The sequence below is a fragment of the Rhinolophus hipposideros genome, assembly GCF_964194185.1.
Source record: "Rhinolophus hipposideros genome assembly, chromosome: 11".
Lineage (NCBI taxonomy): Eukaryota > Metazoa > Chordata > Mammalia > Chiroptera > Rhinolophidae > Rhinolophus > Rhinolophus hipposideros.
Window position 1 is genome coordinate 33697778 of NC_138057.1, and position 17414 is coordinate 33715191.

The 17414-nt window shown below is 38.9% G+C and overlaps 1 protein-coding gene across 13 annotated transcripts in view; it reads right to left on the minus strand.

The window, feature by feature from the left end:
* The window catches only part of SMARCA2 (SWI/SNF related BAF chromatin remodeling complex subunit ATPase 2), a 163698-nt gene that overhangs the window by 63895 nt on the left and 82389 nt on the right, over window positions 1–17414 (minus strand). For all 13 annotated transcript variants that reach the window (XM_081066797.1, XM_081066799.1, XM_081066790.1 and 10 more), the window contains 4 exons: window positions 16855–17021; window positions 11866–12029; window positions 6357–6584; window positions 3958–4035 (listed from right to left, as the gene is read on the minus strand). In XM_081066797.1, the coding sequence (XP_080922923.1) occupies window positions 3958–4035; window positions 6357–6584; window positions 11866–12029; window positions 16855–17021 (637 nt within the window). The remainder of the gene's footprint in view (window positions 1–3957; window positions 4036–6356; window positions 6585–11865; window positions 12030–16854; window positions 17022–17414) is intronic.

The following is a 17414-nucleotide window of genomic DNA, read 5'->3' on the forward strand; positions in this document are numbered from 1 at the left end:
GCCTTCAAAATGTCTATTTCCCCATGTTTTGCTTGCTTTTTAAAATTCCAGTACACTTGTTAATAAATTAAGTGCCACGTATATGGCTTTAACCTATAACTAAACAATTTGATAGCTAAAAAAAAATCAAAACCTCCACTGAATTGCTATATACATTAGTTACATATTACTAGCTAGATGTACCCTTTCTCCAACTGAATAGACCATTAACCATAAAACGATTTACCTTTTCCTGCTTTCTTCCTTCAGTTCTACCGAACTAAAATAGGGATTCAATATAATTTTCCCTTAAGAGCTAAAACTGGTAACAGAATGTAAATGAAATTTCTATTCAAATCCAAATTTGATCTCTAGAATCTATTTAAAAATTAAAGTTCAAAGTTCCTTAAACTATGCTTAAACATTTTTGGAAATCATTATATTCCCAAGATGGGTAGGCTTGGAGCATTGTGGAGTCCCATTGGTAGATAAATGTGGCCATACTGTTCTGTCATATGCTATAGTTAGCTGGACAGGCTGTCTTAATCTTGCCTGCTAATGTTCTAGGATCAGAAGTGGGACCCATCAAATCTTTGTAATTAGCACACAGAGGGTGCCTTGTTAACAGTGCAATTTAAAGAGGGGCTTCCTGAGGTAATCTCCTAATAGTTATTGGACAGCTAATAAGAAAACCATTTTTTGTTAAAGTGCTACACTGAAATGACAACATATTGCCACTTCTTCAACTTTTACATTGGCTACTACCATTACCTACAGCAAGACCTGTAAACTGGCATGCCATGCATTTGTCCATAATTGAGAAAATAAACCTTGCTGCGATTGATAAACTAAATCACAGCTGCTTTTTTTCCTTTTAGGAAGGGTTGATAAAATTTTTAATAAGCTTAAAGTTCTGATGAATGCATCTCTTCCCAGAGATTTCTACTTGTAGAATACCAGTACAAAATCTGAAGTTGATATTGAAGTAAGTCTATTTTATTATTCAGATACTACATGAATATGTTGGTCTTAAAACCCGATAATAAACCTTACAAGTACAGTCATTTTAAAAAGGACTTCTTGTCTTTGTAGGGAGCATAGCAGCTAAAAGCTTAATGTTTGAATGTTAGCAAAATGTTTCAGATATATACCTTGACCTGTCACAGATCGTTTTAGGAAAAAATTCATAGGTAATCAGTATGAGACATAACTTTTTCTGAAGTCACATTTTTAGAAGGAGAAAACAAGAAAAATGTTCAACGGTTAAGGTTTTCATTTTCAGAGACTATCTGCTTAATATATGTTATTTAACTACAGTGTCTATGATACAAAATCAAATGAGTTTGTGTTAATTTTACAGAGAACTAATTCTTTTATCATAAATAGATAGAGTTTTAATACTGAATCCAAATCTAGCTTACATTCCATTCTTGTTTCTGACTAAACTTTTTAACCAGAGTAGCTGGCAAGCATTCAAATTTGATTTCCTGCCCCCTGGTGGAGGTGCTAATGAATAGTCATTGACCAAAGGCAGACAGTCCATTAGAAGACTTTAAAAACATACAATGTAATATACAGATGTTGTATTAGAAAGTTGTCCACCTGAAACTTATATAATGTTATTAACTAATGTTACCCCAATAAATTTAATTTAAAAAAAACACAAAAGAGAAACCAAACCAAACCAAAAATCTGTATAATCCAAAAACGAGAAGTTAACTATTAAGAAACAAGCAGAACATTCACAAAATCAAAATCCCTACAAAAAAGTGTTCTCTAACCAGCTTCACCTGTTCAAAGTCTGTTCTTTGCATGATAAAATGTTCTCAAATTAAAAGAAAGCTGTGCCTTGGCCTAACATTCCAACTTTTTTCTGAGGCTTTCAATTTCTACAAATACCCAGCCCAAAAGTAAGAAAAGAGAAGTACTCGTTTTCCCTTATTTAGGGGCTGCTGATGGAAATCTCTATCTCTGAGCCTAATCTAATTTGTATAAAGGCAGGCAGCTTATCCTTCCCATGGTCTCCAGAGCACCTAAAGCTATAGCAGTGCTGAATTATCGCCCATCAGTGATCAGCCAGGGAAGTAGAGGGCCTCTTGCTTCAGTGTTCCCCACTAATCTACATTTTAATAATTTCCTCAAGGAGAGAGAAGATGTCTATTTCCTATGTGTACCTCTAATCTCCCTAAATAGAGAATAATCTATAAAGGTGGTGACTAACATTATGAGTTCAGAAATTTAGGTAGGAACACATCATGTCGACCGTGCTGTTAAAAGTCTTTGCTTTTTTTTTTTCCTTCTGTAATTTCTCTCTAAAATGACCTTACCTGAGTAGGGGGGTTTATTTAGGAGGGGGAAAAAATGTACACATCCCAGGTTAGGAGTTATTCCCATGGCTACCTAAAAGTTTCCTGAGAAAGCATTAAATGTCTTTTATCTTGAATCATTATGTGTGGACACAATCATTGTTCCCTAGAGAAAAACACCCAATCAAAAATAACATAAGCCTCCACACAGCTGGAGTTCCCTTCTCCGCTGGTCTAGGCTAACAAGGCAGAGATTGCAAACCTTGCTGGTCATATTTGGCCCATGGTCATGTTTTGTTTGGCCTGCAGTGTTATATAATAATAAAACATTGAATTTAATTGCAAACATTTTGAAACCCGGAGATTGCATGTAACAACTCAGATTTCTAGCTTCTCCTGAACATTTGGAATTTCTGGCTACATGAGGTTTGCAGCTCTGTGCCCTTGACATAGCAGCTCCAGTTCACGGCCATCTACCCACTGTGGTCCACTTGTTTCACTCATGCAAAGTATTCGTCTGAGACCTGAGAGCGTTCAAGTTTGTAGCCCGATTTTGGGGTTCTGCATTCAAACGTCAGAGTTTCAGTTTACATTTATTCACTCACTTCACAATCAGGCTAAATGTTCTAAAGATCAAAATGATTGAGGGTGTTAGAGTGAGTCTTGCAATTTCATACATCCTGCTGCAGGCTGGCGTTTTCACAAAGCCGATTTTTTCACAAAGCGATTTTGCACATGCCACCATTCATTCAACAAATATTTATTGAACAACTACTACGTGCTGTTTCGAGCATTGGGGATACAGAGGTAAACAAAATCACTACAGCCAATGCCTGAAGAATGCAGTAAAATATTACTTCTGAGAGCCTCCCTCACTAGGCCAGGGCCTTGCTCCCTATACGTTGTGCCCTTGTGGCAGGCCACACACACATAAATCAAATTCAGGTTTTAGCAGATGACTCTGTACCATGAAATGTCAATGTTGAAACCTTGGACATCAAATCCTCAAATGTCCAGGTTCCTTTACATCTACTTTGTACCAATAAAAACCAACCATTTTGATATTTAAATGAAGACTACACCTTCATGCGCATCTGGAAAGTTCCTATTTGCTTAAGAATGCTCTCTTCAACAATAAGAAGAAGCACCCCGGTGTTTAGTTGCTGTCCACCCACCCCCATAGAGAGGATGTTTGTTTTGATCCAGTAAGGAGACAGCTAAGGAAGAGCTGTAATCTCTGCCTTGAGGAGCAGGGCAGGTTTCCTGAATGCTGCTGGCCAGGATGAGAAATGAGCTGGGAGTGGGGGAGGGGGATCTATGGTAAACTGCAGACCACATGGCCGGCCCAGAGGGTGCAGCTGCTACTCAGTTCTAGCCAACTGTTTCCATATAGAGACGTGGGCCTGGTATTGCCCACTCTCAAATTTTAAGAGAAGCCAGAAATCAGGATTCTTTTTTATGTTGGCAACAAATTCGAAATTTTAAAAAACACTGCGTGGGCCAAACAAAATATGTCTACAGGCTAAATCCAGCCAGTGTGCAGCCTCTGAACTGAAGGAAAGGCACAGGCTTCACAAATGAAATTCTGCCAGGGCACACAGGCTCCAGACATCTTGCATTAATAGAAAAAGGGGAATAAGGCATTTGTTTCCACGATTTTCTGTAATATTACCATAAAAAGATCAAATTCTTCTTCTCGTCGAGCGATCATTTGGTTCAGAGTCTCATCATCTGGTACTTCATCTTCTTCCTGGGGTTAAGAAAGAATGATTTAATGGGCTTTAGGAGAGACGTTGAACAATAAGAGTGAGGTACAAATGAGTGAGGTGAATTCGTCCTCCAAGCCATAGGGGTTCCATTTCTCAAGCCAGAAAGAAAAGAGTCAGTGGGTACAGTACTTGCCATTAGTATTTTCCAAGTTGTCCAAACCATCTTCCTAAAGCAAAATCTGTTTAGGAAAAAAACATGGTATGCTATAAGAAATACTGGTCCTCTTGGGTGTGTATGTTGATTCCCTTACTTTTAAAACAAGTTACTTAATGTCTCCCCACCTCAGTGACCTCATCTGTAAAATGGGCATGACATTTACATCACAGAGAAGATGTAAGATTTAAATAAGGAATGTAACATGAATAAGCACCTAACATTAATTCTTTTGACTCTATGAACCTGATCGCAAATATAAATGCTCATTTTCAAAGCCTTACAAAAAACATGAGTACATGAAACTTTGTGAGTAGGCACAGATCAAGACCATAAAAATCATATCTATGGCAAATATATAGCCTTTAAGATATGTTTGTTTAATCAATGTATTGTAGTGGGCATTATTATGCTAATGGTTAGATCTGCGGATATGAAAAAAGATATCAAAAACAAAAAACAAAACATAACTGTACCTGATTAAAATAATTTAAATGAAGTAGAGAAAGCAATTACATAAGGGTCAACATTGTCATTTTATATTTTGTTAGACCAAGGTATATTATCTCTCTGCAAAATTCCTCAGAAACCGAGTTCTTGGAGTTATTTTAAGAAATATTATGCTATGACGTCTACACTTTTAAAAAAATGACTCTAAAAGTTAGGCATATACTATAGAACTTAACCTTACAAAATTATTTTTGTCACTTGCTGAGTGAGCTTGTTAAAAACCAAATGGGAAATTTCAGTGTATCAGCAGATGGAAAAAAGAGGAAAACTCAGAATTTCAAACATCCAATTTCTTTAATCATGTGTTCAGAACGAGACAGCTTGGTCTAGAAAGGGTACGAGTGTAGCAGCAGCTGAAATGAGATGATTCTGGCGGGTCCCAAGATAACATTTCATGCACTGTGTTAGAAATGAATGCAATTCAATAAAGTAAAAAACTGATGTTATAAAAAAATCGTCTATTCTAGGTCATCTCTAGATTGATTAAAGTCACATTTTATCTAAATATTACATTTCATCTGCCAAAGACACAGACTAGCTGGGAGTGGGCTGAAACTTCACAGTATGAAGAATCTGGTTCACATGTCCTCTGGTGAACAATGTCCTGCTTTGCCCACCCTGTTCTTAGAACCACGTTACACGTTACCCTTTCATTCACTGCCTACACAATGGGGGGTTTGGGTTTTCCCCATGCCCAAGATGAAAAGATTATCTTGTAAACTGGCAAGAAGCCTGCCCACAGTAGCCTGACCTTCAGAGAAAACAAACTCAAAGGGAAGTGGGCAATAATCTTCCTGGGTTCCTTGTGCCCTAGTAATTCTTGTTCCGTCAACTGTGGAGATGGCAGTCCACGCTGCCTTGGATACTCAGAATCAGAGCCCTTGACTGTCGTCTATCAGTGTCCCCAAAAGTTCTTCACATCATGATACTGGCCCCTCAGAAAACGGTAACATGTATCTAACACACTGATAACCGGGCAGGGGTGTGAAGTCCCAGCAAGGCTGCTCACAGCTAGAAGCAAGCAGTACTGGATTCCACTCCAGGCTCCACGCGGAGGCCATCAGGGCTGTGAGAGATCAACATGTCCCTGCGGCCTCTGCCTCCAAAGGTTGGGAAGCTCCGTGCTACCTTGCATCCTATCTAAACCAGGTCAGGTACTATCTTCACAAGGCTGTGAAGGCTTGTCCTATAAATGTACTGAGGTCCTGTGATCTCTGATCAAAAGACAAGAGACAGAAGGCTCTGGAGAATGGCAGAGAGAAAGGGCAAGCGGGGCCCCTTTCAGCTTTGCCTTATCTCATCTAGCTGATTCTACCCCTGCAAGTGGCCTCTCTGAAGTTCTGCGTCTGCCCTACGGAAAGCAGCACTTACAGTACAAGAAAGCATGCTGGTTGCACCTCCCTGGAGACGCGAGGGACGCATCTACTGGCCAAGCCTTGAGGTCCCTCTAGCAACTGCTTTTAAGATAATCTTGGATAACTTTCAGAGGCTTTCTGTGCTCGGGATGTAAGAGAGCAGCTAATTTATTCATTTTAATTATCGCCAGCCCAGGAAATTCTTTCAAGAACAAAGAGGTTACTCTTAATCCTCTGAGACAAAAGTCACTGTTTGATTTCACAAGGTGGCTTTCTACAATACCTCATTTTCCTCTTCATGCTCCAATATGGCCTGCAGGAACGCCCTCCGCTCGTGGCTTGAAGACTTCTGATCGAACATGCCCGCCTGGATCACCTTCTGATCCACATTCAGTTTGTACTTGGCAGCTGCCAGGATCTTTTCCTCCACACTGTTCACGGTGCAGAGTCTCAGTACCCGGACCTCGTTCTGCTGGCCGATGCGGTGAGCTCGGTCCTGTGCTTGCAGATCCTGTGGGAGAGGACAGTATGCAGTGAGGGCCCATGTGCCTGGAGTCGCCGAGCAAACAAGTCGCCTGGCCAAGAGGAAAATATGGGAGGGTTACTGAATCCACCTTCAGTAATGTACGATTTTGCTTACGTTTTTAAATGACATAAGCTACCTTCTTTGGAAAAATTCGAGGTCATTCCTAGTTGAGGGAACTTGGGTTCAAATTAGCCAAGCCGACTGAAATGCACCTCAGGTTTGGAAATCCAGGTCTTGGGATGTTTTTATCTGTCCCTAGGTTTGCCATCAGAATTGGTCCCTAACTAAAACAAAAAAACAAAAAAACAAAAACCAATAAATTTGGTGTTACCTACCCCTAACCTGAAGTTGCAGGAAATACCTTCCCTTTGGTGTGAGGTGTTGAAGATGATTTTTACAACATCACTGAGTAATACATACATTATAAATATACATATTATGCATACATACACACATTACATATCACATTATGTATACAGCGACTGTTCATGGATCAAATTTCCCGGGATCTAATTCCACCAAAGATTCAATCTTTAGTTCGGAGAATGAAAAAGACTGCTAGCGTAGTAAACTGGCACTACTTTTTGGTAAACTTTTTTGGGGATAAAAATTTGTACTATGTATCAAAAGTGTTAGAATTGGGTATGGTCCCTGACCCAGAAATTTCACTTCTGAAAAAACTTATCCTAAGAAAATAATCATGGATATGCACAAAGATCTACAAATCAGAATGCACCTCTCAGCATTATATGTATATATTAAAAGCAGAATTAAGTAAACATTCAATAATAACAGATTGATTAAATTGGTCTTCTACTGTATGTAGAAGTACTATGGTACTACCAACATAGTACCATAAAAGTTATATTGTAGATTTAATGACACAAAGCTGTAAGTGAAAACTATAAGTTATATGAGTATGCATATTATGATCTTTTATGTGCATATCTATACCAAGAAAAGGCAGGAAGGACAAACACTAACAAGACAATAATGTTTATATCTCCAGGTGATAAAGACTACAGGTGTTTCTAAATTTTCTTCATTTTACTTTTATGTGGTTTAACAAACTTTTTCTGTTTTAAACACCTGGGACTCTTCTGAAAAGAAAAAGGTTTTAATGAAATCTTTAAATAAAAGCCTTCATAAACCTATGAAGCAGAGTTACCTAATTTTAAGGCTGAGCCAAAAAAGTTCTTGGTCCAGGTGACGGTCTCTGGGCCAATGCTAATTAGCTGTTTCCATGTGTTCCCCATTAAATCTGGATACATTTTTAGGGCGAAGGTTGGATCTCTGTATCCTGCATCGCTAGCACCCGATTTTGCACAGAGCTGATGCTCCGCAGCGTAAGACACTTGACCACACAAGTTTCTTGGTCACTCAGGCAGCACAAGGAGACAACAGCCCAAAGTCTGCCCAGGGGATCTGTCATTGCTGCAGGGACCTTGACAGTCAAAAGACTAATTAGGTAAAACTTTTTCCTCAGAAGACATTTGAATAAGTTAATACAAACGGGGGACAGCTGAACCATGAACATGGCTGACACTCATCCAAATTAGATTATTTTCCAAAGAGGAGAAAGTGAGGAAGATAATTAAAATCCAATGGGGGGGAGGAGGGACCTTAAACTTCATTTTCAAGCCCTTAGTTCAACCAGCTCTCTCAACAGATCATCACCAGAGCAGCTAAGCAGCAGCCAAGATGGCAGGTTTTGTGTCATCAACCTCTTGACTGAATCCTAAAAAAACAGGGGTGAGAACAGTTTCCACCAAGGGCCCAAGACTAAATACTCCATCCAGGCTGTCGGGCCAAGAGCAAACACTGGGCAAATGTTCTCACCAAAAGGTTGATATTCCTTTTTTTTGCTTCAATTTTACTTTTATACTTAAAAATATGAAAACCATTCTTTGTATGCAGGTCACACAAACACAGGTGGCAGGCCAGAATCAGCTCGCGAGTCAATTTGTTGACCCCTAATCTAGAAGAAGCTGATAAACCATAAAAACACTACAATGCAGGGAGCAGCAGAATATGACAGGTGAGGAAGCAGAAGGTACAGAACATCTACAAACAGAGGATTAAGTTCTTAAATCCTTGAGAGTTTTTTGTAATTAATTTTAATTTTTGGTGGTAGTGGCAGTGGTGTTTGTTTAAGATCATCTGTCTACTTGGAAAGTAACAAAAAGGAATATTTTTATGCTGAAGAAGTTTATGCAATGTAAGATTGTGAGCCCCTAAGCTAAAATGGCCCATGGCTGGGGGGTGGATATTGTGACAAAGAAATAAGCACTGTAATTACTGAATGGATTCTTCAGTATTTCTGAGGTCTTAGTGGCCTGAAACTTCATCACACTGGTTTGGGTGTGATCATATCTGAAGACAAGCAAAACCTGAGAAGAGGACCTCCAAGGTGACTTTGTGGTTGACCATTCTGTAATAACATAGCTCCCACCCCACTGGTTAAAAATAAAAGTACCAACCCATGTTTCTAATCAACAGTTTGGAAATGCAAGTCTCGGTAACCCTGAGGGATTTTATTGCTAATTCCACATTTACGTGTTCTATCTTTGCTTCTCGCTATGGCTCCAATTAGGAACTTTAAGGCTTCTATCTTCAATCTGTCCATTTATATCAAGCAAACCCCCTATTTCATCAATATGCCTTAATTTTGATTCAACATGATAAAGAATAATTACAGATTTTTTTTTCAATGCATGCAAAAAGCCAACATGGTAAAAAGCCAACCAACCCACCAACCAACAAAACACTCCACAACTTTCATTTTGGGGGCTATGCAACACTTATGCAGGGGTACACGTTAGAAAGAGCCCAAAGCCAGGATTCAAATTCAAACCCAGACAGACATAGGTTTGAACCCTGGCTATGCTCCTGCACAGGTTAATATCAACAAGTTTCCTTACGTGTAAAATATTTTGAGGATTATCTGAAATAAGGTACACAAAGTACCTCATAGTATATCTCATAGAGTTACTTAATAATAGTTCTCTTACCTTTCAAATGAAAAATCAGTACTCATCTATATCGTCATTCTAAGATCACTGATTTCCATAAATGAAAAAAAAAAAGTTTGCCCAAATTAATGGTCATGTTTAAGGGACAGACATGAAAAATCTGGTCAGCCTAGTTGACCAAATCAGATAGAAATGAATCCACCTATGGCAGCTATAAATACTTACAAAAATATATGACCAAGTGTGAGAAATTTATGGTAAATTAGACCAAAGGAATATTGGTGTTTTGTTGCCTAAGTTTTAGTTCACATGCAGTTAAAAGTGAACTGTTTGTTGCTCATGTAATTTACTTTGATTCTGGAGTTCTAGTTTTAGTTACTATTCACAGAAGTGTTTGTGTGTGTGTGTGAGAGAGAGAGAGAGAGAGAGAGAGAGACAGAGAGAGAGAGAGACAGAGAGAGAGAGAGACAGAGAGAGAGACAGAGAGACAGAGAGAGAGAGAGACAGAGAGAGAGACAGAGAGACAGAGAGAGAGAGAGAGAGAGATCCTTTCTCATGGTAAATTAGCATTTCCAGAAACAGTGATTTCCTTTGGCTCTTAGAATTAGCACTGTACCAGTGAAGGTGGACAACTGAGGTGCCACAGAAATGCTTGCCTTAGAAGATAAAATTTAGTGAATTCTCCATTCACTTACAGACAGGTTATTTTTCAGTGAAGATTTAGGCAGCAGCAAGTAGGATAATCTAAACATCCAACTACATCGAGCTCCCGAGAAGGAGAGGACTCACGTATTCCTCCCCCCATACACCCCGGCTAGCTCAGTGCTTGTGGTATAACACCCCCTCAGTCAATGTGTGTGCAAGAGACACTGAAATCACAATGGTCCACAGGAAAACTACAGACCTCTCCCATGAAGACAAATTCTACCTGTGCTTTGGAGGGCAATATAAGATATAAAAAAATATGAAAGTATTCCCTGAAGACTTGGAACGAATACACTATGTGCGGGTGGTTCGCAACCCTTTCCAAGGTCAGAAAATTTCGGTTCCAACTCTACTGTATTCACCTAGAGAGAGTGACTGACAGGCATACGCAGTGGTCCAAGGCTGGGGGCAGCCCAAAGGTTTGGGACCACTGGTTTATTCTGTAAATCAGGGCTCCTCAGCTCTCTGAGAAAACCTATGTCAGATTCTCTTGGGAGCGACTGAATGTACAGAGAACATTGGGGACGGGGCGGCAAGGAACAGGAACCACGCATGTATGGTTTTTTTTTAAAGTTCCCTCATAATTCTAACGCACCCCTGAACCCCACTTCCTGCCCAAAACAACTACCAGAGCCTCTTCTACCTGGTCTTCGCAATGACCCAGTGAGACAGTGTTATTCTGCATATAAATAGTTGAGGAAACCAAGGTACAGCGAGGAGCCAGGTTAGGCTGATGCAGAATTCAGATTCATATGTGAGGGCTGTCATTTCCCTTTTGACTATCTTGAGTTCACATTTGTGCCAATATGAATCAAGTCCTGAGGAATATCATCATTCCACCCAATACCTCATAGGCAGGTGGCATAACCTCCCAGAGTAATTTAGGAAACAAGTGCCACAAGGGGCCTTTCTATTGTTTTCTTATTAATCATCCAAGGATTCTTTTAGAAGGATAACTCTAAATTTACCTGGCTAAAAGAACTTGTAGATGCTCCACAGAATACTTTTTTGATGATGATGTTAAAACACACAGAATATAAATTTATTGTTTGATCTCTATAAACTCATTGCTTGATCTTGGGGATGTACCTAAAGCTTCCTAGGACTCATTTTTCTTGACTGTAAAGAAGCAAATAGTAACATTAACAACCCACAGGATTGTTGTGAAAACTGAATGAAGCAACACACAGAAAGAGGCTGGCACAGAGTACGGGGCCAATCAATGCGGGTTGCTATTTTTGTTTGAATTTTGGAACATTTGTGATTTGTTTTTCACCGAATGTACTTGATACTACTCAGTGGCAATCCCAGGAAATGAGATTAAAACGAAGCAGAAACTAAATTTTTCTATCCCAAATTTGAGTTCTTCAAAGGCACATCAAAAGCATGAGTTAAATCATTTCAATATCTGTGCGAAAAGGGAGATAAGAAAATAGCCATCATAATGTGCCTGGCTATTTTTCCTTGGAAAAATGGAAATGTTCATTTAGAAATGTGCTCTGCCCCATAAATGTGAATGATGAAAGTGCTGGTCTTTTAGTTCCTCTCCAGAAGGGAGGTCTGGGCACCTAAGTCAGAGACACACAGACCTGGTGAGGATTCCAGTCGCTGTCAAAGATGACCACGGTATCAGCCGCCTGAAGGTTTAAGCCCAGGCCTCCAGCTCTTGTGCTCAGCAAGAAAATGAAATACTGGGACCCAGGTTCGTTGAATTTCTTCAGCAAAGCAGCTCGATCTTCAGACTTGGTGGTGCCTGAGGGGATGAGAAAAATAAATTTGCCAATTAACTCCTGTCTGAAAATGGCACAGGGCTCCACGAAAAGGCCTGCTTCCCTGAGAACTATACCCAGACTCCTCTTAGCATGGGTGAGGTAATCCCCAGAGGTTTTTGTACATTTGAAAGGAACTTTGAACTAGTTGCAATGAAAAAAAAAAAAAAAATGGAGGGAGAGATAGAGACTTTTCTCAAATCAAGAAGGAACACTTTGTATACTACCCATGGTTCCAAAATGCTAAAAGAGTTTAAACATTTCAGACTGGTCACCTTTGCAACTTTACAGATACTATAATGCTCTTATGTTAACCTAAATCTCAATTAAAACATTTTATGAATTTGTTTCTGGGCTTTAAAACACCAAGAATTTTTTAAAACACACACACACACACAACAATTACTATAATGGCTTGAAGCAACTTTGTTGGTAGGTATTAATGTGAGGTCTTGTTTATGCCAAGAGAATGGAAACAAAAGGTAAATCAGTTTCTACTACAAGTTACCATTTAGGTTGCCATGTAGAGCATGATCTGGCTGGTAAAAACATAAAATGCAGGTAGAATATTTTTACCCTTGTTACAAGACTTGAAGCCACAATAATTAAAAGGGAAAAAAAAAAGGAATCTCTCAGTCTGTTTCTCATGTTGACATTTTCCTCTGCTGAGTTCAAAGGATGGCAAACTAAAACCAAACAGGGCAGCAAGTCACACACCTGGTGGCTCATCCCAGGGTGTCTGAAGAGGCTCCAAAACAGAGAATCAGTAGAGCATGCCAACCCACAGACTGTGCTGCTCACTTTTCGGGTGCCAAAGCACCCACACTTGCACCCTGAATCAGCCACTCAGTCACATACCATGGATGTGTAATGTATTTACCTGGCCATTTCATGAACTGCACTGTGAAAGGGGAGAGACAGAGAAAAACCACACAAACCTTCCATATTCTACCTGAACATATTTCACAGAAAAAGTGTAGCTGCAGAGTTCTGAAGGCTTTAGGCTATTGGGAAATATATACGCATGTCACATGATAGTCTCCAACTGCCTGCTACACAAACATTCGTTCTACATGGAGTTTCTTTTTTTAAAGGATGAAAATATATCAGCCATTTATTTCAGAGGATTAAAACATTTAAGTGACTACAGCTAATGGGATCAAGTTACTGTGAGGGTTAAGTTCTCAAACTTGGGGGGATCTGTTTCTGATATTAATAAAAATAATAAGTACCCTCCTGAGGAGGCAAAAAGAAACAATTCCTTGCACACAGCAAAAGGGGATTTGGGGGGCTCTCACTTAATGAAGCAACATTCTTTAGAGCTCATTTTACTTTCTAAATTAGATTTCAAGTTTAGTGACCTGGTCAAATCCCGCAACAATGAGTTTTAAGAATTTAGATTTCGAGGGAGAAGTTGAATGAGGATGCAACTATGTGGGGCTGTTTTTGTTTTGTTTTGTTTTTTCCAGAACTGACTTTCTGAGATCATGGGGAAACTATTTGTTCACAATGCTAATGAAGACACGTTCTGTTCTATCACGAAATCTTTTCGCTACATCATCTTTCCAGTTGCAATCATTGAAAAGAAATTACTCACGTGGAGTAAAGGTTCACATATTTACCCTCTGCCTTAAACTGAATAAAAAGCCACAGAAACAAACAAACAAACAAACAAAATGCTTATAAAATGTGGAAAGAAGGAGTTCCCAGAGATAGTATCTGTTTTCTGACAGCAGGGTACAAAAACTGTGCATTTATATACTCTGAGGGCAGAAGTTCAGTTTCGATCCACTGAAAAATAGATCAATTAATGATCACATGCATTAAGATATAAATAAAACTAGTTAGCATACATGTCTACTTGGGATGAAATGATTCTAAATGCAAAATAAAGCTCTAAAAAACGAGTATCAAAATTATTTGGTCAAAGGAGTGTTCAGGTCCTATGACAGTTACCTCCAGCAAACACATCAGGTGTGTGTTTAAACTGTAGAAATAGCTGGGAACCTGACAAATTATAAAGCCAGGGAGAGATATATTGAATCACTTTTCACGAAAGCAATGGCATTTCTTATTCCATGGTTCAGAATTTTCTGGATTACCATTTCCATTAGTCAAAGGTTCCCCAAGTCAAAATCTTTACTGATCATCAGCAATCTTTGGGATATTGCTCAGGGAGATTCCAAGTACCCTGTTAGGGTTTCTCCACAGGCAAATAAATGTTCCTTGTAGGCGGCACAAGATTCAATGTGCATCCATTCCATGTTCTTTTGGACACGGATGCAGAAGAATACAATTAATAGCAAGGGCAATTGTATTGAGAATTGCCCAATTTGTCAGATGGAACACACTTCCAGGCTTTCACGATTACTAATTTTAACTTAGTGTCAGCTGCTTTGGGAAATTTCTGTCTTGTAGGATGTAACTTCATCACTTGTTCTCACTCAAAGAAAATAAAAATCATTTCCAGTGAAAACAAAAGACTACAATGGAATAGTAGCGAAATCTATTAATGCAACCACAATCTTTGCAGAAAAATCTGCTTAGCTCTCTGTCATCAAGTGGTTTTTCTTCCCGAGGTCAAAAATCTGAGACATCAAATTTGGCAATGAATATCTGAAGTCATTTGAACAATTGGGTTAAGATGGAGCTGGTATAGCTGGAAGTATTGGAAGTATGTGTACCAATTTATCCATGTGTATACTGACTGCCCAGTGATTCTCTCCACCCCCAAAACAAACGGATGCTGTTTCTTGCAGGTGGAAGCCTGTCTGGCTTTCTCAATTCCATCTGTAACATTTGATGAAACTTGCTTACTTGTCTCCTCTAACCTAATGGTAAAGACTTTGAGGGTGGAAACAGTGAGTGGCTCATTCATCTTGTATCTCTGGCACCCGGTCATTTTCAATCAATCAATCAATTAAAAGTTTTTGAACAAGTTCAAAATGATTCTTAAAATGCTGTCACTAGTGAAGCAGCCTATGTTTTTGAGAGATAAGCTCTATCTTGCTGGATCTGCTAAAACTGAGCTAATATGGAGGCAGAGAGACATAAGTCCGAAACTGGTTTCACCATTTCCTTCCTGTGCAACCTTTGGTAAGTCAACTCTCTAAAACTTTTGTTTTCTCATTTATTAAATGGGCATTGTATTAGTACCTTGTTAAACAGGGGAGGGCAGTAGATTGTGGGTTGAGAAAATTAAATGAATAATGCACATGGACTGCTTTGCCTAGCATTCCCCTTGGAGTAGACATTCCACAAATGTTAGGTCTTACGACTATTATCAGTAGTAACAATAAGGACAGCAACCGAAAGACTATTAAAGATGTTCTCTGAGGCTGGTAAGAAAACATTAGAAAGATCTGTTTCAAGGAAATCACTTGTTGCCAGTTTCACATGTTCGACTATTCCAGGGCTGCGATCCACTGGAGAGCTGAGATTTAAAATGAAATGCCACAGAGTAGTAAACACCAATTCCTTAGGACACCTTGGGGAGGAGAGGTTGTAAACCCAGGGGAAAAGAGAGTTGGGCTGCCCCTCACCTGAGCATGGGAGGGAGGAGGGTTTGTCTTTCAAATGAGTGCCGACCTCTCCCACAGAGAGGGAGGCAAGGATTAGGTCAGAGGACGAGACACACTGCAGGAGATTTGCCAAAAGAGACAAACTCTGGATCATATAATTTTGTCATGAATTCAAAATTAACATTTGCTTAACCATTCATCTGTTTTCAGTGACTTTGGAGGCGAGAGGTAAAAGGTTTTTTTAAAAATCAAGTCTGTCAGAGGTATAATGAATTCAAAAATTAATAATAACCTAAAAGGTGGATCATAAAAAGAATTCACTTAAAAACTGGCAAGTTCGGCAAGGTTTGTTATATATCCAGTTACATGTAATTCATGGCAAAAGGGAAATAAAATGTTGGATTGAAAATGAAACAACACCTCTTAATGGAATATAAACTTTAAGTTTACCATTTCATAATGACTTGGATATTACATTAGATAAAAATTAGTAATACTGTACAATTCTCTAGCTGAGGATTCAAGACCATCCCATCTGTAAATTAGCTCTTATTCCCACTTACTACTCTTTATCCCCTGCCACAGTACGTAAATTTTGAGATCTTTCCTCTCTAAAATATTAGGGCTGATATCCAAGACATATAGTAAATTAAGAAGTATCCCTACTTTTGTATTTTCTTCCATTCCTATTTTCTTACTAATTTTTTAGGACATGGTGTTTAAATGTCACTATTCATATCAGGTAAATATTTTTCATGGTTTGCAAAACTCAGAACAACGATGAAGCTCTATCTCTTAACACAACATACAGATGTGTTCTACTGAGAAAAAAAGAGATGCTTTAATGATTATTAAATATAATCTTAAACGAACTATTACAGTGTTGATGGAAAAAAAGGAGACATAGCTTTTATCCCCTTTAAAATATGCCTTAACACAAAAAGCTAAAGGCTTATTAAAATATTCTAGATGGTGCATAGGAAATAGTACTAAGAGCAAGGAGGATTTTTAAATTTTATTTCAGTTTAATTTATTGTGGTACTTATCAATGACTCTAAGTCCACTTGTATTGGCTTGTATGTGGGATAAACAGCTGTGCAAATGATCTCAGCTTCTTGGAAGCTTGAGGATATAAAAATTGCCATCTAGAAAAGCTGCACCCCACCCCGCTAGTTAATTCTTCAATAATTTTACCCCTCCTTTTCCACGGAGATTGGCTCTAAAAGCCCATCATCCCTGTACTCTCAGCAGCACGGCTTCCGCGTCTAATTCCTTATCTTTGACTCACCATCAAGGCGCAGGTAAAGGAAGTTCCGAAAAGCAAAGTAATCCTCCATGATGGTCATGAGAGACGTCATCTGGCAGAAAAGCAGCACGCGGTGATTAGTCGCTCTCAATTTTGGCAGAATACGATCAAGTAGCTCAAACTTTCCTGAGGCCCGATACAGCTCAGCCCTGAACCCAAAAATGCAAAACAAGAAGGCAGTATTACTGCTGTCTTCTTGAAGGATCCAGTAGAGCTTTGCTTTTCATAGAGTGCCCTGTGTATAGTAAACACTCAATATATAACTGTGGAATGAATGAAGGAATATCCACTCCAAAGCAGCGAGAGTAGTTAATGGAACAAGAAAATGTATTTATACAAAACTCATAAAGAGGGCATTATATATGCGAGGTATGATGACAGAAAAGGAAACCTTCTCATGTTCCTAATGCTCTCTCTCTGTCTCACTCTCTCCCTCTCTCTCATACACACACATACATGTATATGTCATATTTCCTTAAATCTCTACTTATTAAGTAGATAAGATTATTAATTTAGGGCACTGAAGATTCATTCAAATACTT